The 22761-nt window shown below is 40.0% G+C and overlaps 1 protein-coding gene across 1 annotated transcript in view; it reads right to left on the bottom strand.

The window, feature by feature from the left end:
* Positions 1-233: 233 nt before the first annotated feature.
* lekr1 (leucine, glutamate and lysine rich 1) overlaps positions 234-22761 on the bottom strand; it is a 65530-nt gene continuing 43002 nt past the window's right edge. Inside the window, exons 7-13 of the mRNA XM_026373908.1 lie at positions 21682-21759; positions 19916-20119; positions 12205-12280; positions 8429-8602; positions 7599-7823; positions 2450-2839; positions 234-245 (exon numbers count right to left, since the gene is read on the bottom strand). Coding sequence (XP_026229693.1) covers positions 234-245; positions 2450-2839; positions 7599-7823; positions 8429-8602; positions 12205-12280; positions 19916-20119; positions 21682-21759 — 1159 coding nt within the window. The remainder of the gene's footprint in view (positions 246-2449; positions 2840-7598; positions 7824-8428; positions 8603-12204; positions 12281-19915; positions 20120-21681; positions 21760-22761) is intronic.

Genomic DNA, 22761 nt, shown 5'->3' with positions numbered 1-22761 from the left:
GCGTGTTCAAACGACAGTGTGTGCATTGCTCTCTCTCTCTCTCTGTGAGTGGAAAAACACAGAACAGAATGCTAAGCAAACAGCTACAATTGAAATGGCACTGGCTTTTCCAAAGCCTACTGTATGAGAACACGTTGCTGCAGAGAAAGATATTCTACTCCCTTTAAATACACAGCGGACACACAGGTGAAAGCGGGAGGAAGTTGAACAGACATAATAGGAAAGGTCAAAGTTCACATGTGCATCTGTAGGGAGAATGTGAGCAAGGTCAAAAGGTCAGCAGTCAGCACATCTGGACCATGCCCTTTTCATGGCAGACATTTTGACTTGGTGTAAATAATAACATTAAACAAAGGTTTTATTCCATCAAGTGTCCCAGACAGGGAGTTCATGTGAGCTAGTATGTCCAATATCAGCGCCCTGAAACCAGCTCACCTTGACCTACAACTATAAAATCAAGTCAAACTCTAGTTGTGGTATATCTTATGTTTCTTTCCATTTGGTACATGAGCAGCAACCACTTGCAGCTTGCCGGAGGAGCAAAGTTAAGTTAGTTAGTTAGGCTTTCTTATTCAGAATTTTGTGAGAGAGACCCCATAAGAAATTACATACACACAAGATGAAAGGTCATTCACGGCACAAGTAAATAATAGAGACTCCTATGCTTGATCTACTCTACTGAAGTACAATGTGTCTGAGCTTGCATTACGTGAATGAGGATGTGACTAATGACGTGTGAAGTTTCAAATGTAACTGATTTTTCAAAACAGTTTTGAAAGTTTTGCAACTAAAGCAGGGAACCAGCCCATCCCAAGGAAGTGGGCTGGGTTACAAGAAAGAATCATTGAGAAATATGGAAATCCCAAGTATGAGAACATTTTTACCTAGTACCAAGTAATAATGTCACAGACAATGTTATCATTAAAGGAATGTAATTCTCTGGTCTCATCACATTATTAGTCATTAAATTGCACAAAACTATCAGTCACGACGTTAATGTACAATTTAATAGCTGCTTGGTAATTTATCCTTGACTTTAAAGGCAGAAAAAAAGAGTCAGTGACTCTGACATGCCACGTTCTGCCAATTAGTGCTTTACTTACTGTGCTTATATATACTAGACATGATTGATATTCACTTCATAATTCTCAAACTAATGAAAAAAGAACCGTGGGTACAGAAGTTCATGTACGAGCAGTCCACATTCTCACAAGCATGTAATGTCACGCATCTGAACACGCACACAATGCACTGTGACGATGTCCATACAATCAATGTCGTCAGGGAACATTACGTGATTACAGAAAGTGAGCAAGGGCAGTCTTAGGACAGAAATAATGACCCACTGGAGACACTCGCACACATACACACGGCAAAGTGTCATGCAATCAGTAAACGCACACAAGGCCACACTGAAACGCAAGAAGGCAACAGGAAGTCAGCTGGAACGCAGAAATGCATGCTATGCTGCCAGAGTAAGTCAAGGCAATGTGTACTTTTTTTTAATAAAGAGGCAAATAGAGAATAAAATAACCACAGTTTATTATTCGTCCATCTGACATTAGAAGAGGAGGTAGAGAATAAAGTTTCAGCGACACTGAATCTTCATTGTTCTGTATTCCCGATTATCCTCTCCACACGTATCAAGGGTTTTAGCAAATAAACCATATGTGTGTGTGTTTTGGCAAAGACAGGAAATGCTGGCAAGATAAAATCATCATCATCCCACCTTTTCAGCGTGAATGATATGCACATGCATTGTCTTTCAGGCGGATTGGAAGAGAGGAACAAGGGGAATTCAAAGCAAAAGCTTTCCATGTGTGCCAGTAAGTGGGGAAATTAGTTCCATGCCACACACACTCACTTCACGCATTTCTCCCATCATGCCAATTCATCCCAAATGTAGAGGAAAAGAGGGAGAAGGGGTGGAAAGACCTTGCACGGACTGAATGATGTCAATAACACACAATGCCTGAGGGGAGTGGGCGGGGTAATTGTTGTGTGTGTGTGTGTGTGTGTGTGGATGCTTGCCTTACTTTGCCTTTGCATTGCCTGCTTTTTGCCCATGTCCATGGGAGGCAAGGGACACACACTGTCAGCCCTGCCCTTGTGACAAGCTGTGTCTTTGTCTGTGTGTGTGTGTACGTGTGTGTGTGAGTATAATATGTGCATGTGTGGGTGTTTGTCTGTGAAATCCTGTGCGTGCCAGTCTCAATGAGTGAGTCAGGTTGTGAGAAAACAAGTGCATGTCTGTCGGAGAGTGTGCGTCCCGGGAGTTCACTGGTGTACAAACAAGAATCCGCGATTGTGTCTTGTTTATCAAGTGTGTAGATGCATGTGTGTCTTATTTTTAGATAGATCAGAATGAAAATAAAACACTATAAATCTATGCTTTGTATGTAATTTTTTTTTTTTATTTTCCTAGTTTGGGAGTTTTCACCAAACTAACCTTGACTTCATTCATTGTGCTGCTCAGTTTCAGTCTGGGCAGGGTCCCCTCTTGCTTTTTTTCTGCACCTAACACCCCACCCAACTCCAAACATCTCACTCCATCTGTGTTCAGGTCCCTGTCTTTTTCTATGCAGGCCAGGAAGGGTCTGAGTGTGTTTGGGAAGGTCGAAGAGCGAGCAAGAGCTACCCGGGATTTACTATTAAGATGGAGTTGCTTGTTTTTTGAAGGTGTGTGTCTCTCCAGGGAGCCTGGAGGAGACCTGGTGGAGTCCTGATGAGACACAGGGGATTGCAGCCTAAGGAGCTCCCCCTGAGCTTTAGACAGAGCAGCAGTCAGTTCCTCCCTCTCCTCACACTCCCTTCTTACTGTCTCCTGGAGTAATGCCACCTGGGGGAAGAGAGGAGAACTACAGTATAAGGACTACTAAGCACTGTGTTGAGTCATGAAACAACATTCCTCTGCTTTGTAACATAACCATCTAGTTCATCTTTGCATTAAAGATAATGATCAGCATCTTGGGAAGAGATTTTGTTAGCCTAGGTTAAAGAGGTGGCAGTTCAGTCTGCTATGTTACACTGCCTACACTGACACTGTGTGTTCACCACCCTCCCTGTGTTCAAGTGCAGAAGCAGGACAAGAGCCCACTTGTAAAATTATTACTGCTTTGCTAGTGGTCAACAACTCCACTGGGCACCTTTAAGCCTTTGAACTGAAGGAGAAACTGGCTGAGGGTGATAACAGAGAAACAGTAAAAGGGGATTAAAGGAACAACAAAGCAAAGACAGAAACATCTACACTTCAGACTAATTGGTGCTGGATACAGAAGAGGTGACCATTCTGAGCAACTTAATGACACTGAAACTGTCAAAGAGACTCGGTCAATAAGACCACCACAGGCAAGCTACCCTAGCACAGTCACAGTGATTATTATTATTATAATTAATTAGTATTAATAGCTGCAAACACGCACATCATAGTGTCATGCTTTAAAAAAAGGAAAAAATACAACAATCCAATTAAAGAACAAGCGTACCCAAGAAGCTGTGGATTCAAATTACAGATACAGATAAACTGTGCTGACGCAAATTGAGAAATACTCGAACATAAGGTACTTGGATAATTATCTCCCCCAGAATCACAAAACAGCTTGAAAAAGACCATGTGTGGACAGCTGGTGATGGGATGTCAACCTGTGATACATTATATTGTTTACATCTACAGGTCTACTGAGAAATAAAGCCTCTTTCACTAAATCGAGTCTGATGAAAACAAACTACAGTTCTTGTTATGTGACAGCCTGTGCTCACTTTATGTCCGGAGCCAGAATTTGAAAATAAAAATCTGCTCCTGCAAGGCCCTTCATAGCTTTCACATTTCCTATCAGTACATCAGTACTGCTTACTGACTCATTTAATTACAAACATGTGCTGTTTGAATGGTTTACATCATTATAACCATCTGCTGTCTGATAACAGACACCTGGTGTATGCATTTTAAAACTGTCTGGTAACAAAAAAATGAAATACAAGAATGTAACAGATACTTCAAGTTTGGCACAAAAAGAGTTTCCATGACTGTTGTATAATATTTTAACTACAATATTTTTAAAATAAAGTAGATCACTTCACTTGTATCACAAAAAAAGCCACTTAATATTTATATAATATTTATTATGTGACTTTTGCTGAAGACTGAGTTGTCACAATTGTAGGTTTACAGTAAAATGCTAAAACTAGTTACAATGCTACAGAAGTGAGAGAAGAATCATAAAGTGAAGTGACTCAACAATGCCAGTTATACAGTGGTATTTGAAAAGGTCATCCAGTGTGTTCCCATCTTTCTAGAGAGGTTTATTCTTATTATTAAAAGAGCCTTTACTGATTACATTTGGATAGGTGTTTTCAGGTGGAATTTAAAAGAAGAACTTACCTAGGGCTTAAGGGGTTTTAATACTCTCACTAGCTATACTGCACTTCACATCCAATATTCATGAACCCATCAGTAATTTGGTTCTTGGTCTAACGTGTGACAGTGTGTGAACATGCAGCTTAACATGGCATGCACAATGATTATAGGTTAAGGGAGGAACCAAAACATATGTTACTTTAATGGCAGTTGCATGTTTTTGTAGGTGAAATATGCCAAATATCTCCCTGCTGCCAGGTGCAAACACTGTTTGCACATGCTTTGGAGAACACTCGGGACTTGTGAGTGAGTATGATTGAGTGATGTATCTCCCGTGTGTCTGTCTGTCAGTGTGCAAACATGAAGCTCTAACCATGCTTTACTTTTCTGCGCATCTGGTCCTCACTGGAAAATCCCCAGGATGTATAGAAAATATGCGTATAGTCTCTTTTTACACTCGTGCTTCTGTGTGGTGTTCTTTATACAGTATGTGCCTGTAATTGTCAACATATGTTTATGTTTTAATAGGTGCCTCTACGCCACTATATCTATGCTCCATGTGCAGTTTGTCACGATTTATGCCATTGCACGCAATTATGGTGAGAGTGTGTGCGACAATCTCCACACACGTGTTTGACTGTTTCCTTTTTTGTGTGTGTAGGAAAGACTTTATATGCTGGCATCTGTTAGCTCCAGCATGTGTGTGTGATGCTGTGCATGCCACTATTAGGGGCAGGATTACAGGGCTATTACATGGAAGTCACACGCAAACCCACAGAGCCCCTGCTTTCTAACAGGATAAAACAAATTCCACTGACACACATACACACACACCCACGTATATACAGTATGCATACATATACTATGTATTTGTGGTATATGTTAAGTATTATTTTCATGAATTCTAAGCAGTGTATGTGTAAGGTTAACCATATGCCTCAGCACTTGATGATAAAAATGCCATAACATCACAACAGTATCTTAGCAACAGAGAGACATCACAAGGTCATGATCAAAACCTGATTATCTCTAACAAACAAACACACATATACACATTCGCTGACAAACACACAGATCAGTAAAACGTCCATAAACAAGAGGATGTTAGAAGCCTGTGCTTGAGTAAGATAAGAAGTGACACTGAATTGAAGAACAGAGCAGAGTCAAAATTCTACAAAGAAAGAAAAAAATGAAAGAAAGAAAGCACCAAGTTCATCTAAAAGGATTATACTGACTGATCTGCTCTAAAACTAACAAACCCAACCTAGGAAAAAAAACAGCTCCTCTAAATTAGATGAGAAAGAAAAGGGTGGTGAAGGGAAGGAGCCGCTGTGCTGAAGGTCTGTGAATGACATAAAAGAGCATGTCAGCTGTGAAATTGGCATCAGGGCACCTTGAACTGGCTGAACCTCTCTGGACAGGCACTCTGAGAGTGAAGCTGTTAAAGAGACAGTCAGTTGACAAAAAGGCAGGTCTGTCTGAGAGCTGTCAGCCCGCAGTGGCGCAAAGCCAAGCTAGATGAGAGAGGGAGGAGGTGGGGAGGAAAATAAGTGATGAGAAGGGGATAGCTTGACTTGACTGAATGGCCTTCATAGACTAGCTGTGGATGTCCATCTTGGTTCATAACTCATATCGATCAACTTGTGTATTAAAACAATTATCCAAATTCTTATTTTAAGATGTCAGCTTTCAGCTTTAAAATGGAAACAACTCTCCTAACAGCTCCAAAAATAGGCAGACAACAGAAATAATAGAAAGAACTCTCTGGGCACATCGTATTACTTGTGTTAACGTTTACAAGGATTCATGTAAAAACTGTTAAAGGACAAGTCTCAACTTTAAATGGTTTTAGTTTGGGGATTATTTGAAAGGTGTGGAACTTCTGTCTTCCCTCTATATTAGAATATCTTTCTGGTTCTAGCTGAAAAACTCTCTGTAGGAGTTTGAAAAACTCACTGTAGGAGTTTTTCAGTTGAGATGATGTCATCTGTTTGCCTATACTGTGAAGGTTGAAGTCGTGGTCAGCCTGCTCCACCAGAACTCCTCCAGATGACATCAAAGGAGTTTTTCAGCTACAAACAGAGAGATATTGATAGGAAAGACAAACAAAAGTTTAAAGGCAATAATATGCACGTACTCCCCAAATAGTATTAATAATTCGATCTTGTTGTGACGCGTTGATGACATATTCTGTATTTATGAATTAGAAAGAAAAGGAGAAATGAGACTGGAAGACCAGGGAAAAGTTGAACTAAAGGGCTAAAGGGTTTGGTTGTGAGTCTTTGTGTTTCACGTTGTGTGTGCGTTTGTGGTCAGACGGTTAAGATGTGTCATGACTGCTCCCCTCAAGACAAGCGCCATGTAGAAACACGCCAATACACACACATACAGATTCATGAAAAATGTCTCTCTTGCTCCGTCATCCTATATTTTAGGATGCCCCCCTTCCTGGTCGTCTATGTTCTTGTTCCTTTTAACTGTGTCTCACACACACACACACACACACACAAACAAACACACACACACACACAACAACACACACACACACACACAAACACGCACACGCTTCCTTTCTTTAGGCTCTTCATAGGCATGCCCCATCTTGCTTTCCCTATATGCTGCCTTCCTCTTTTCATTTTCTGTTTCACAATTGACCTCAGCTCCATTTGGATGATACTGGCACAGAAATCCATCACTGCACAGCTCACTGCCAAACCCTATATGAACTCTGTCCGTCTTCATCGCTCCCCCTCTCCCTCCATCTACAACTCTTTTCATTCACTTCATTTTTTTTGTGACCACCCTCACACAAAGACACACCCATCCATCCATCTTAACTTCTTTTCCTAGTAAAGGTCGCAGGGGTGCTGGAGCCCAATCTAGCCGTCTATGAGCAACACCCTGGGGTACACCTTGGACAGGTTGTCAGCCACACAGCTGACATATAGAGACAGACAACCATTCACACTCATCTTCACACCTATGGACAATTTAGAGTTGCCATCTAACCTAACACATGCATGTCTGTGGGGGAAGCCGGAGTACCCGGAGGAAACCCATGCAGTCATGGAGAGAGCATGTAAACCCCACACAGAAAGGCACCTGGCTAAAAAAAAAAATCACATAGACTTTAATCCAACTCTGTTTAAATAGCACTGAAACAGACACACAACAGTTTAAAAGGGGCAACTTTTTTAGTTTTGCAAAATGGTGGAGAGACACACCACACACAAACACAAACCTCTTCTTGTAGTTCAGTATTCCTCTCAGTCATCAGTTGCAGTTCAGTTTTAGTTTGGCTCAGCTGTAGAGCCTCCTGTTGTTGGGAACACTGCAGCTCCTGGCGTAGCTCTTCCTCTCTCCTCTTCCTCTCCTCATGTTGTGTCCTTTTTTCTTCCTCTCTGCTCCTCTTCTCCTGCTGCAGCACCTCTTTCAGCTCCTGCACCTCCTGCTTTTTCTCCTCCATCTGGATAAGAAAATGACACACACACACACACACACACACACACACACACACATATATATATATATATATATATATATATATATATATACATTTTGGTTCTGTTCATTCAAAAACTTTATTCATTATCTATAAATCTTGCTTTTCAAATTTTTATATTGATTTATCAAAATTTGTTGAGAAGATTACAGAGAACTCAAAATGCTGTTACCAGACTATAATGTGTTCTGTGTTGGGGACATCATGTTTTTGTCACCTTGTCTCGATTTTGTACAGTAAGTGGGTGGCAGGGGAATTTGCAGTGACAAACATAGTGGGAGCAGAAGAGGTTAAGTAAGTTCTCAATATTACTGCACATGAAAATTAATTGTCATGTTAGTGTAAACAGACAAACTCACGCAGACTGATCAGATAAGCATTACATACAGGAACAAAGTGGAAAAGAGAAGCAGAGAGACTAAATTGACATCTAGTGAAGTGGATAGAACATGGGCCTCCACTGCCTATTTAAAATCTACCATACCTCGGTCATTAGACTGTAAAATCAGTCAAGAAAACTTCTCCCCTAAAAACACCTTCATCAGTAAAAATAAAAAAAAGGAAGAAACCTCATAAACCTTCTGCTGAAGCTGGGTGTTGTCTCGCTGGTACCGTGAGAGCAGCAGTTGGTTCTTTTCCTTGTCAATCATCATTTCCATCTCCAGCTCACTGCGGCACGCCTTCATCTGCTCCCTTAGGTGCAATGCATTCTGGGTTCTCTGCTCTTCCAGGGCAGTGGTCAACTACAGAATTAAAGTAAACAAACTGTACATGTAAACACTAAGTCAAAGGCTCAAAGACTCTAAATTGATTCCCCTCTGCCCATGTATTAGTTTTAATGAAGAAATAACTGAATCTTCTCTGACTGGTTATAAGGGTGGGCATCACTCAAAAATGTTTAGATGGTACTTTCTGTGCACTGCTGTCAGACGCCTATGAACACACCTCTTTACAATAAGACATCTTAATGTAGAGAAAAAGTATTTCTACTAAAATATTCAAAAAAGATAGAAAGAAAGATCACTGTAGCTTTAAGTATAGGAACCTGGCACATACCACTAATTGGATTTTACAACAAAAATTTAGATTTTGAGACTTATGTCAATATAAAATAGTTAGTAGTTTTCATCATCGTGAATGTTTGTGTATAAATAGTGAATGATGTAAACTAAAAGTTTTCATCGCATCCTAAAGACTGTCCAACCCACATCCTAAGGCCTGTCTCTAATTCAGAGTCCTAAAGGGGGGCTGTGAAGTGTTGATTTTTTCAGGACATAAACAGGAAGGAGGAAGGTCACACGAAGCTTTGTGTAAAAAAAGAAGAGCTGAGAGACTTAATGAGACAGCAGCGGTGTGTCAAATTTTAAGGTCTAAACCATTCAAATAATGTGAAAATGAAGATTTTTTTTTTTCACACTGCTCCCCAACCCTCTCTAACATCTCAACAATGCATCAAGCCCCCCAAATTCACTATGCTTCTGTAAACACATTTATCTCTATCCTTTAAAAGACACTGTTAATAAATGTGCTATTGTTCCATGTTGAGTTACATGTCATTGGTGGTGCTAGCTCCAAATAGAAACAATGCCTATAGTCCTTTTCATAATTTATGAGGGGCTTTTTGGTTATGCACAACTTTGTCAGAGTGACAATGACAGCAGTAAGACCGGCCTTGTCATAATACCGTGACAATTAAAGATTGAACTATCGGAGACATAAAACACCAGCTTTGGCTCTTATAAGAGTGGGTCTGAAGTTGCATGTGATATATTTTTAGTCATTCTTTGCCAAGGCCACCTTGTTTTTTTTTTTTCCACCAGCACTGGAGATCAGACAAACTAAGTGTGAGTGCCATGGGCTGGGATCACTGTGGCTGTGAGTTTGTTTTTGTGTGTTTATCTGCATGTGTGCGTTTTTTCGCACGCAAGCATGAAAAAGAAAGACGGTGGATGGGGGTGTCAGAGAAAAAAGACCAATTGGCGTGTGAAAATGTGTATATTTGAGGCTGTGTGTGCGTGTTAGTAATGCTGCAGTGGTTGGAGGGACTGTATGAGTGACTAAGATTGCGTGTGTTGGATCAAATGAGAAAACACCACTTCCTTTTTGCTGGGTGAATGTACGTGTGAGGAGCGTGGTTGTTTAATGTGTGTATATCCTTTTGTGTGTGCAAGTGTGTATGTACACAGCTGTTGTTTGTATTTAAAAAGTGAACTAGAGTGACCACTTCCTTTCTATGGGCATAAGCCCATGTGGGGTCAGGAAGTCCAGACGGAACAATAACCTGCATGGACGTGTGTGTGAGAGCTGACCTAGTGAATACATCATCAGTGTGTTTTCGTATGTGTTAACGTGCCACGTGGGTTTGCATTGCATGTTACATTATATATCCATTACTTCTGAGAACAGAGTAGAGTAAAATAGAATAAGGAAAGCATAATTCTCAAACCTGTTCCGCTTATACTTTCTCTTTGATCACTGTGACCAAAAATTATGACTGAATGGAATTCATTTCTATTGTGCAATTTGTGGGGTTAAATGTGTTTTTGCACAAGAACTGGGTCAGTGAAGTGTATATTACATGAAACAGAGTGCTCCAACAGAGCTGAAGTTGAAAGACTTACACTTACAGCTTAAGAGGTTCATATTCTGCAGGGATAGTTTATACAGACCAGATAGTTTATTCAACCACCAACAGTGTGGTGTGTTTATAAAAAAGATGACTAAAGATACTACATCTGCAAATGTCTGTTAATTTAACACAGTATGCTTCTTCATTAAAGTGACAACTATAAACACAAAAAAGGGAGCAAAGGGGGAAATAATTAACAATCAGTGCATTTTAATGCACTGATGGTTAATTTTAATGGCTTCTTCTTGCTCTGGTAAGTGTATGAAAATCAAAGACTGTACTGAATGGACAGTCTTACATACAATTTAAACTGCATTACAACTGAATTAGTGTAACAGCTTCTAAAGGTAAATATTCTACTCTGCTCTTATATGTTTTACTCAAATGGTTCTGTTTCTTGTAGTAAGTATAGTATGTTATAAATTACAAACGAGGTTTTGATGATGTTTTGAAGCTCAGTTAAACGTCATTGATTTGCCACCAGACAGTCAGACAAAAGACAATACTATACTTTTACTACAAGACAGGCTGGTTTTGTGTGTGTGTGTGTGTGTGTGTGTCTGTGTTCATGGTATAAAGCAGACTGGTGGTCTTGGAGCCTCATAATTTTATCCACATTGTGTGTCAGGATCCTCTCCACCAAACCCCTCTGAACTGTGACAAAGGCTTGGATGCTGTCCTACATGTCTGCTTACTTCAACACAAATAAACGTCTGCCAGTCGTAAACTGATATATCCAGTCACAAAGCTTATGAATATTGTTTTGATTTGTTTGCATTAGTTATACATATTTAAAACATTACATCTTTAAACTATTTAACCGACATCTCAGCTGGAAAATTGTTGGACAGTAAGCATGTCTGGGTTGTGTTTTTTTGGCATTTAATTCCATTTCAAGTGTTTAAAGAGGCCATTTCATGCATAATTTTGGGTTTAAATCTGGGGCTGTACTGAAACAGAGCAGAGCAGCTGCTGATGGATAAATCACATTATGATGTGACTACATGAACAATGCTGTTGAAGTAGACATAGACATATACAATGTTTTTGAAGAAAAGTTAACAATAATTAACAGGTTGTGAAAACAGTTGTCTGTAAAGTGCCATGACAACACCAGAGTAGGGAAATGGAGATCATAGACTGATCACAGTCGTACGTACGACTATCTCTGGGAGCCAAGGAAAAGTCTCCAAACAGACAAGAGAGCAGACAACAGAGACACGAGATTTTGTTTTTGTGTGATTTTATCTATAGCTCACATTTTAGAAATTTGGCATTCCGAAATATGGACACCGATCTTCATTAAAGTGAAGTTACAACTATAAACACAAAAAAGCACAACATGGCTCTTTTAATGACTGACACTGTGTCCAGTGTTTATTTTATTAGTCCTCTGTTAAATATTTTATTTATACAATTCAGCTTCACAGTGTTCTTGTAATGCTGAACTAAATTAAAGCTGCTAACACACGGTTCTGTGCGATTCCTCATTTTTAAAGGAGCCCAATGGGACATTTTTTGGCAAACACAGACTTGGAATGGATCAGGCCCAACAACAATCCATGTAGCCAATATTGGTCCATAAAATACAATTTAGACTATGATGCAATCCTACAAACAGTCTCAGGGCCTCCCTGTTGACTCTTTCTGGTATTATTACCAAGGTTTTTGTATAATCTGTGGTAATGGGATTGTTAGTGTTAGTAGGAGAATTACCTTTGAGGCCATTTGCTGCCTGAAGTCTTCCTCCATTTTGGTTAAGACTCTGCAGTGAGACTCTATCAATACCTCCCTGTAAAAATGCACACACAAGAAAATCAGAACCTACCAAGGCCTTTCATTCATTCAAATATCTTATTTGTGTTGACAATAATGTATTCTACCTATAACAATTTTTCTTTATGGCCTCATCAAACCTCCACTGTAAAGTGGAAAGATAAATTTAGCATTCATCTGTTTCTAAAACCATCACCATTCTGCTGTAAATGTCTTAAGATTCCCATGTGGGATGAAATTACATGTTCACATGACCTGCTTTTAGCTTCTGGACTTTTACAAAGATCCTCTGATTAAACTAAGAGACAAATGTCAAACAACATGCAGTGACACAGACAGACAATGTGAAAATGTTAGGTCTAATGCAGTCACTGAGTAAAAGAGGTAAGAAAACTGTCTCCCTGTCTGTCAAACACACACACACACACACACCACAGGAGAGTGCATTTTAACAATGCAGCACTTTCTGCAGTTGAGCAGAAAGTATGTCAGCATCACATCTGTGTCTATCACGATGCGTACATATCCTTTTTTTCCTGACAGTCCTCTCAGCATGCTAGGTTGTATGAAGAATATTTAAGAAGAAACGCCTCGCAGTCTCTTGAGCAGGAGTGAGTGCGATAAGGAAAGAAAAACATCTGAGACGGGGGAAAAAAAAGACAGGAAGAATGGGAGGTGAGGCTACGGTTTGTTGATCTTATGTTCAAATGTGTCATTTCAGCACCTGGTCTGGCTGATAACATGTGAAGCAGCATAAATCTGAGACCAGTCAGAGACAAATTGAAGAACTGACAATTTATGAGCTTTTCCTACCAGATTTGAAGTGGAAAAATCTTGGTCTGGTGGAAAAAGCTCTTTAAAAGGTGTAAGTCACCCAAAACACAAAATTCAGAGATAAACACTCACTGGCATTCTGAAATTCAGGACATCGTCATAATACAAATGGTTACTACTGCTTTAAATGCTTTACTGTAAAATTAATTGCTCGTGTAAAACAGCAAAGCCATGTTTTCTGCAGTTTTTATACTACTATTATACATGAACATGTCTACTCACACAAAATAATAGCACGGAAACTCCACATACATCAAAAAGCCTGAGTCTGCATTAGAGTGCTTTGTGAGTGTAAGCAGGTTCATCTGTGGGTGAGTATGAGGTAATGCGTCTGTGTGAGCAGATGTCTGTGTGTGTGCAGTGCGCACACTTGACTCTTTGTATATCTGATAGTGGAGTAGATGATCTACAGTGTAATAAAGAGCAGCAGCTACATTCCATCTCTTCGTACTTGGGGCAGACACAATATTATTCACTCCACTGGCTCTGGCTAATCACATCAGCCTACTCACCACATACACACATGTACGTAGACAACGAAAGAGAGAGAGAGAGAGAGAGAGAGAGAGAAACACAAAAATAGATGCACAGCCATGCATGAGTGATCCCCAAGAGTTGCAAGTTTGGTGCCAAGATCTGACTCCTAAAGCTCATTTAAATGTGTTCCAGCCTTGTTACAGGATGGGTTTCAGAGAGGAGATATGTTAAACACATATCACACATTATTACCAGAGTGGAAATCTTTCTCATAGATATGGAGGTCTATTTTTTGCATCTGTAATGCTGACTCTTAAGGCGTTTTGCAGTATTAGCTTGAAAAAAAAAAACATGAAGAAGGATTTAGGAGTATTGTAAAGCTGAAGCCTTGTTAATATGTAACAAACTGCTGATGCTTACAGTGAATAACAATTCTTAGACTTGTAAGTCTCTTCGGATAAAAGCGCTAAATTACTAAATGTAAATGTGTGTTTGAGTGCTGCATGTTTTTTTTCCACTATCGGATAGATTTCTGAATCTTAGATAATCAAAAAAGTAAACCTCTGCAAAGGTAGTGTACCAGATGTTTTAAAATTGTGTGTGTGAATGTTGGCATGTGTGTCGGTGGCTGTGTGTGACCCCCTGGGGCGCCCGAGCGTGCAAATTCAGCCCTGAGAAGGAGGTCTGGGGGGATTACATAGAGGAATGATGGGAAAATCTGGGAGCACTTTCTCATTTGCTCACACGCCAGGCCGCTTTTAAGGATAGACGAGTGTGTATGTGAGCAGTGTGATGTCTGTGTGTGTGTGTGTGTGTGTGTATGTGTGTGTGTGAGAGAGAGAGAGAGCGTGGCTGCTACCTCTTCAAGAGGCGCATTTCATTTTTCCACTTCATACCGATACAATCTTTGTGTGCACACGCAGACAAAGAAGGCTGACTCGACTCCAAATCATGTCCAGTTTTCACAGTGAAGCTCAAGGGCAGTCCTAAATAGTTTGTATTGTGTATGAATCAACAATGTAGATCAACAGTCAACAGGAATCTCCACTGACATCATCTCATACATCCTCTAAGCTGTTTTCAGGGACATAACCCCCAGCCCCAGCTGGAAAGATGATTAAGATTTCAAAAATCTTCTCACTCATGTTTTCAAAATAGGAACGCATTACCTTGTAAAAAGTTGACATACAAATTTTGAGCAACAACAATAAATGACCCAGAACACGGATGATAGAAAAAGTTTCCACTCTGGAAAACAGAGAAAAAAATGGAGAAAAAGAGCGAACGGCAAACGTATCTTATAAATTTATTGTTGACATTTATATTTTAAACTCTTTTAGCAGCTTAGTTGAATAAAGCCTAAGGCATTTAACCACTCCACTGTATAGGGAAATGCAGAAGAGATGGGTTTTTGGATCATCATTTCTGTCACGAAAGCATTCCTCTGCTGCTTGAAACCACTTGAAACAAGTCCTCTCAAATTTAACAGATGGATGAGGAACCGCACTGATACTCCTGACCTCTCTTGACTTTTCAATCGTTCACTTTCTGCCACTTTTTTCTCCTCTCGCTCCTCATTCCTTCTCTTGTTCTGTGTCTTTGTTTTTAACTTTGTGTCTGTTACACTGAATCAAGGGCATGCTGTCATGTTTCGTGTGTGTGTGTGTGTGTGTGTGCGAGTAGATCGTGTGCAGCCCCTCCGACCCAGGCTGTGTGCATGCAAGAGCCAGACAGTGTGTGATGTAATGACTGCAACCACAGTCACGGTCTCCATCCCTCCTCCCTGTAACAATCCCTCAAAGCCGGCCTCCCACCCTCTGTCTAAGTTGCCTCTCCTTTTTCCTTCTTCTCCTCCCTGTGACCTTTCACGCTTCTCTCTATTCTCCTTCTGTCGATCATTTCTTCTCTTTTCTCTGCCTCTGTCTAGTCCCTCTCCCCCCACACCCCAGCATTACCCTGGCTTGGGGAAACTATTGTCTGCTGCTTACTATGCTTATCTTTTCGCTGTCAATTCATGGCTGGTTTTCATCGACATCTGCATCAACCTAGACAATGACAGATATGATATGATTCTTTTTCCTGTAACTGGGTGACCTTTTTTATTCCTATGCATGATTTAGATGCCAATGCTTCTACTGAGTGTGGTGTAAAGCTGAACGTGTCTGCGTGTAATGTGAAATATATAGTTTCAGCTAATTAAAGTATTTGTCTGCCTATGACTGACTATATGAAAAGGTATAGTAGATTAAACATGGACATAAAAAGGGGGGGGGAAGCATTATTCTGGAGATAAACTTATAATTTTATGTTAATAGTGGTATTAACTCATATTAAATTTGGAAAGGGATTACAGAAAATTTTCACCAACTCAAATGATACTTTGTTTTGACTGCCAGATTAAACATGTTGCTGACTTGACTGGGATTTGTGGCCTGTGGTTCAAGTTTCAAACTGAATTTCCAGTGGTGTGTCACTCAGCAGACTATCAAGTGGACTAAATAATAATAATAATCTAATAAACACAGCTTGCAAACGATGGAAGTTCTCATCTGGAGAAAAGCATGGCATGTACACAGACATGCTGAAATGTCATCTGTTTGACTACCTTCATTTGTATTTTGTTGTTGAGTCATTTTTTTTTAAAGTAATTTTGCATTTTTATGAAGAGGTCAGGTTAAGGCACTGAGCACTCAGACTCATCTATGTTCACACATTTGTCTAGTAAGGACGATTGTCGACACATCCAATATTGTGTTGTGTGACCTGCTGGCATTTTATGAAGAAACTCAAATGATATTTCCTCAGCATTAAATACATTTTTAACTGTACAAAACAATTCACAGCAGTTACAATAATATTGAATAGACAGGTCTTTCAGCGCATGTTCAGTGCATGTTTTTGTTCCCCACACATAGATCATACACACAGTGATGTGCAGTGACAGTGAGATTAATAAAAGAGGGAGGATTGATAAGAGAAAGCAGAAGAGAAGTGACGATACATTATTAGTATGTGTGTGCATTAGGAAGCCAAGCATGCGGACAAGGTAACAATGTGCCCTTTCATAGATCACTGGAGGTCAGTGGAAGTGGTCAAATTACTTCCCTTTATGACCAGACCTAAAAAAAAAAAAAAAAGGAATTACTGGAATGTGTGGGCAAGAGTGTGCGTGCATGTGTGTGTGAATGTGTAGATGCTTGTGGATGGAACGTAAAGTGAGTACAGTCAAGACAGTAATCCAGCCTTTCCTCTCTGACCTTCTCTCAACATCTGCAAGAAAAAACATCAGCACACACAAACACAGTTACGATTAACTCTAAGTTCAGCTGAGCCTGTCACACAGAAATACGAGAATAATAAGGTTTGGTGTCCCAACAAGTCATTCAAATATTTTTCAATTGTTAACATTTTGCAATTTACTGGGCATAAATGATTTCTAAAAGTCTAATACCTTTCATTATATACAGCATAAAAATGATTCTTCATGCAACAGCTCATTGCTGTTTTCATTGCAGATGAAAGAGGATGAAATGGACACAGAATGGCTAGTTTGACTGCACAAGACATAAAGGACTAATGTTGAAAACATGCACACATGAATATACACAGGAGAGATATCCGCCCCGGGTTATAAACTTGTTTGAGGGCCTAAAAAAACAAAACAAAACCCCCTTATGCAAGATGCAGAAGGAAGTATTTCCTACTTGGGGTTAACTCCATGATGAAGGTCATAGATTGCAGTGCTGTCCCATAAAATTATATGTCAAACTATATATACAAATATGTAAATATATCATCCATTTGACTCTCCTGAACTACAGTACATATATATTTTAGTACCATGTTTATTACATGGACAGTCATTGAGTAAATATTCAAGAAAATATGGCTATTAAAAGCAGTTGGTGAGCCTCTCTGTTTGTAGTATTATGAATAAACAAATGATTAATGATTGATTATTGTCATAACTTTTTTTGTCAAAGAGTTAGTTTTTCATTTAATAATATTGTATTGGTTGGAAAAAAAGGAAAAGAAATGCAAATAAATAATAAAGCCCATAAACTGATTATCAAAGCAAAGGTGATCATTTTTAACAATGTTTCCGTTAACCTTTGTCTTTAACGGATTCACCATCTGTTTCAAATATAACAGCACCAACCCTTGCAGGGACATTTTAATATTTATCATACAATCAAATTTACATAAAATAAAGCTGACAATGGCAAACAGAGAAAAAATAATGGATTTAAGTGCCTGTGTGTCTTTGTTGGCTATTTGTAGCTTTCTATCAGTTGGTTTTGTGTGTTTTCTGGCTGTTATGTTTCCTTGGACCATAAAGTTTGTTGCAAAGGAAATTAGTGAATTGTTCAGTCAGCTTGACTGGGGTGTCCTGTGTCCTGAGGTCACGAGCTGGTCAGTGTGCTTGACAGCATAATCAGGAGGAAATTAGTTAGTTCCACTGTCTGTGTTTTGCACCTCTGACGCCATAAACTTCATAAGTCTGTCACGCAAGGACACTTATGGTCCGAGAATTTAAACCAAACATGCTGTCCGGTTAAAAGAGCCGTGGTCCATCGGATGATGGGTTAGAGAGGGTAGGAGTTTTATTGTCTGGTGTCAGAGGTCGAGGAAAATATGTTTTTCTTGTAGGATGCTGTCCAGGACTGAAGTGCAGCTGTTTGATATGTGGCGAACCTGCTCTTTATATTAGGCCTAGTCCTGTGAGGAGGGAACACAAACGGACCACTGCTTCCAGACTATCAAGGTTTTATGTGACAACAGTCTAACTTTTGGCCTTTAGCATGGAGTTGACCTCCTGCATGGAAGGACACATATAGGAAATCCTCCTCCTTCCTTCTGTGTCTTGCACAACAAGGCTATAATTCAGAGTAAAGGAAAATACTCCTTTGACATATTTGACAAAAATGTTTTCATGGTATATCTATACTTCTTATGACTTATTTACATACAACTTGTAACTTGTTAGGTGTAGTCTCAGAGAAAAATATAATTAAGTACAAAACAACATTATCTTAAACCATCTTCAAAAAAGCAGCTAGCGTGTTGTAACAATACTCACCTGGGCTACGCTGTAATTTAACTGCTGTTATTTGTGTATTCTGAAGTAACTCAACACTAAATAATAATATAATAAATGATGTTGTGTGGTGAACTCCACAGCTCCATCTTATCTCAATTCAATTGTTCAGGTCTACATCCCCTCCCGTCCACTGCGCTCAACCAGGGAACGTTGTCTGGTGGTACCAGCACCACACAGTCGACACCAAGGAAAACTGTTCAGCTCAGTGATCCCAAGATGGTGGAATGAGCTGCCTATCTCTGCACGCTCAGCCACCTCACTTGCAATCTTTAAAAAACTGCTGAAAACAGAACTCTTCCGCATCTTCCTTTGCACTTAAAAAAAAAAAAAAAAAAAAAAAAAAATTTCTACCCTTTCTTTCTAACATCTCTTGAAACAGTAACACTTTTTTGATAGCACTTTGCTTTGATGTTGTTTCTTCTTGACTTAGATTTTGTTTGCTTGCCTTGTTCCTCACTTGTAAGTCGCTTTGGATAAAAGCGTCTGCTAAATGACTAAATGTAAATGTAAATGTAAATGTAAATGTTTCCTTTTAAATTCTCTGAGCCGTTTTCTTCTGCTCTTAAAATGGATAGGATTGCTTCATTCTGTTAAAACCTGAATTAAAACACAGGGTAAATGCAACATCACTACAATCCAAAGATCAGACCTTTATCCAATAATATCTACTGACAATGCAAGCAGTAAGATTTAGTCAATGTGATTAAAAACTACTAAAGTATTGTCATGAATAAACAAGTGGAGCTGTCTGCTGAAGGGTGTGAGCCAGCCACACATGGAGAGGTAACACTTTGCACAGATGACTGGGCACAGCTCCCAAAACTCTATTAGATGTACACTCACTCTGTGCTCACAGAAAGGATGGAGGCTCTCGGTTTTGCAATGACAAGCGCACATACAGTATACAAGATTTCTGCTTAGACTGACCCCATGTCCTCAAACAAAAGCTTTTTGACCCAAAGTAGCCATTTTGACACTGTGGATCAATAGCTGACATCATCTTCCCCACATCAGATGAGTTACTGACTGGTTTCAAGGAATGCCAGGAGACCAGTGTCATCGATTCAGCTGTGATTAAGCGTGGTTGTGACTGCTGTCAGACATTTTCTGCTTCCCAAATTATCAGACCTTCCTTTAATAAGAATCCTTCTGTGTAGTGGCCAATTTACTGATGTTAATAGAATAGAATAGAATAGAATAGAATAGAATAGAATAGAACAGAATTATCACTATCATGACCTTTCTCTCCTCAGCTCTCCTGTTTCCTGTTGGACCTTCTCCAGAGTTTTTCCCAGACGTGTCACTTCCTCCTCAGCTGCGTTGCACTTCCGGGCCATTTGTTCCTCTCTCTGTTGCCGTGACAACAGCTGCTCCTGTATGGTGTCACACTTTCGTTGGCATGACAACCACTTCTCCTGTGTCTCCTCCAATTCCCCTTTTAACCTGTTGAGAAGACGCAGGAACACATGTAGTTATGACCTGTACTGAAATCTCCCAGTGGGAAATGTGACTCCTCTGCATGTATATAGAGCATGTGTATGTAACTACAAACACACACTAACTCTATACTGACAGGTAAATAGGTGAGTACAAGTCTGCTACATGAGAGAGAAGCTGCTTTTTCTCCAACTCTTTCAGACCACACACAAATATCAAAACTGGGTCAAACCCTAAATTCAAACACTCATTCCGTTTTTCTTTTTTAGACTGACTAAGGTGATGAATGATGACTCAGTGTGTGTGCATATATGCCAGTATACAGTATGTGTGGTCTTCATCAGTGCAATATCAATGCTTCTTTTCACAGAATTCCTCCTTTATCATGAAACAAATGAGCGGAGATAAGTATTTCTGAAAGGAGTAAAGAAAGACAAAGAGACGATCTACAGAACAGAACCTTCATTGCTCTCTGCTCCTTACTCAGAAAAAAGGTTGGCAGTGGAAATAATAGTTTTAAGACATACAGTAGTGTGCCAGGATGTTGATGAGTTGACAGTCAAGCTGCTGGCACATTTTTTTTTTTTTTTTACATACGAAGAAACACTACATGGAGATTCACAAATACTAAGTGAAACTGAACAGATTCACAAGCCAATCAACTTAAAAGCAGCATCTACCAGATAACATCACATATTGATTTGTCTGCCGAAAGCAAGACCAGATAAACATTATCTCCAGGCACCCACGGGCTACAATCTTGGACATCTTGGAGAATTGTTGTCTCCTCTTACATTTTCTGTCAGCTATGGCAAAGGGTGTCTGAAATAGCTTCCACCCCCCCACCCCCACCACCAATGGAGTGCTATCATATGTTGAGCTGTATAGGAGCCAGAGGGTGAGATCAGAGACTGCTGTGTGGGAAGGGAAATAAATCAACAGTGTAATTGAACACACCAGGCTGCCAGTGGCTTAGAAAAAGAATACCAGCAGATACCATGTGAAAAGATACACGCCCCACATACATCTAACGCCTGCATGGAAAGATGAGAGGCTCTGTGTATATATGTCTGTCTGTGGGTGCACACATGTGGGTTGGGTGTGTGCGTACATGTGTCTGCCTGTGTATTAGTGTGATGCACTCCAGCAGAAGTGTCTCTGCATATCTACACTATATGTGTGCCCCTGTGCATAGATGAATGTGTGTGTGTGTGTGTGTGTGTGTGTGTGTGTGTGTGTGTGTGTGTGTGTGTGTGTGTGTGTGTGTGTGTGTGAAACACGAAGTCATGCCAACTAAGAAGTGCTTCCATCTGTTGCGCCAGCCTCACACGAGACTGATCTGCTGTGTCACTGACACTTTATGAAGCCCAAGATCTCCACAACTGATCCACAAGCAGATCGCAGCTGACACTAATATCCCCACTTCTCTCTGGGAGGAATGAGTTAGAAGAGAGTGATGAAGCAGAGGAGCTGAATGTGTGAGATGAGTATATGAACTGTGGGAAAGTGGAACAAAGGAATTGATGGGAATTTGCCCCGGACAAACAAAAGAGGAGAGGTTGGTATACCTTAGTAGTTCTTGTCTGTGCTCTCTCTCGGACTCTTCATGTTGGGACAGCTGCTCTTCACGCAGTCTCTTCTGCTCCCTGGAGACAGAATGTGCATGATACGTCATTTTTACCATCTGTTGAGTCTATATGGTGACAGTAGACTGACATAGCTTGTCACAAATACTTCCTCTTTCCTTAAAATGTGCTTAATTGTACCTGCAGTCAGGCAATATAGGTATTGGCAAATACAGTACACAGGACTTGTTTTTAAAATTTCAAGTGTCATTGAAAAGTACTTGAGCAAGATTCAAAATCCATACAACAAATTTTCCCGCTTGAATCTCTACGTGGCGCAAGTCAAACAATGAATTCTCCTTCTGGGAAGAAAGCTCCTGATATAATAATACTTGTCATTTTATGACTAAACAGCTACACGGTTTACATTTTATGTAGGTGCTATGTGCATGTGTGCAACTGTGTTTTTCTTCAGTGTGTAGCTGCTTCTTTGCTCGTGGGAAAGTAAATTAGAAATACGTTTTAATTTTAATTCTGCGTGCCATGACACACACACACACACAGACACATGCACGCACACACACACACACACACACACACACACACACACACACACACACACACACACACACACACACACACACACACACACACACACACAAACAGACTCTACTCTAACCCTCCTAACCCTGTCGGCTTCTCAGCCTAATCCCTTTTCTGGCGGCATGATCAGTTAATGTGTTTATGTGTGTGTGTAGCTGGCTGTCTAGCCCTGTGACCTTGCAGCCACACGCAATGAGGATACAGAGTGAGAGGGCTTACACGTCTGAGCTCACAGTCAGGCAGCCTGTTTTCACGACATTCTGATAACTTTGTACATTTTTACTAAAGTCGATTCAATGAAACTACTTGAACAGCAGATGACTCTATTAATAATTCAATATAACTCCATTTATACTGTTACATTTCTAGCTAGATATCATGATGCTGAATGCCACCTACAGTAAAATGATGACTTTAATAGCAATACTTTCACCATGAAAGTGAAAGTAAGCCACGCGCAGACAGAGGCACCGGCTGAGA

Source organism: Anabas testudineus, chromosome 13, assembly GCF_900324465.2.
Source record: "Anabas testudineus chromosome 13, fAnaTes1.2, whole genome shotgun sequence".
Taxonomy (NCBI): domain Eukaryota; kingdom Metazoa; phylum Chordata; class Actinopteri; order Anabantiformes; family Anabantidae; genus Anabas; species Anabas testudineus.
The sequence above is the reverse complement of the archived record's forward strand: the minus strand, read 5'-3'. Positions and strand labels throughout refer to the sequence as shown.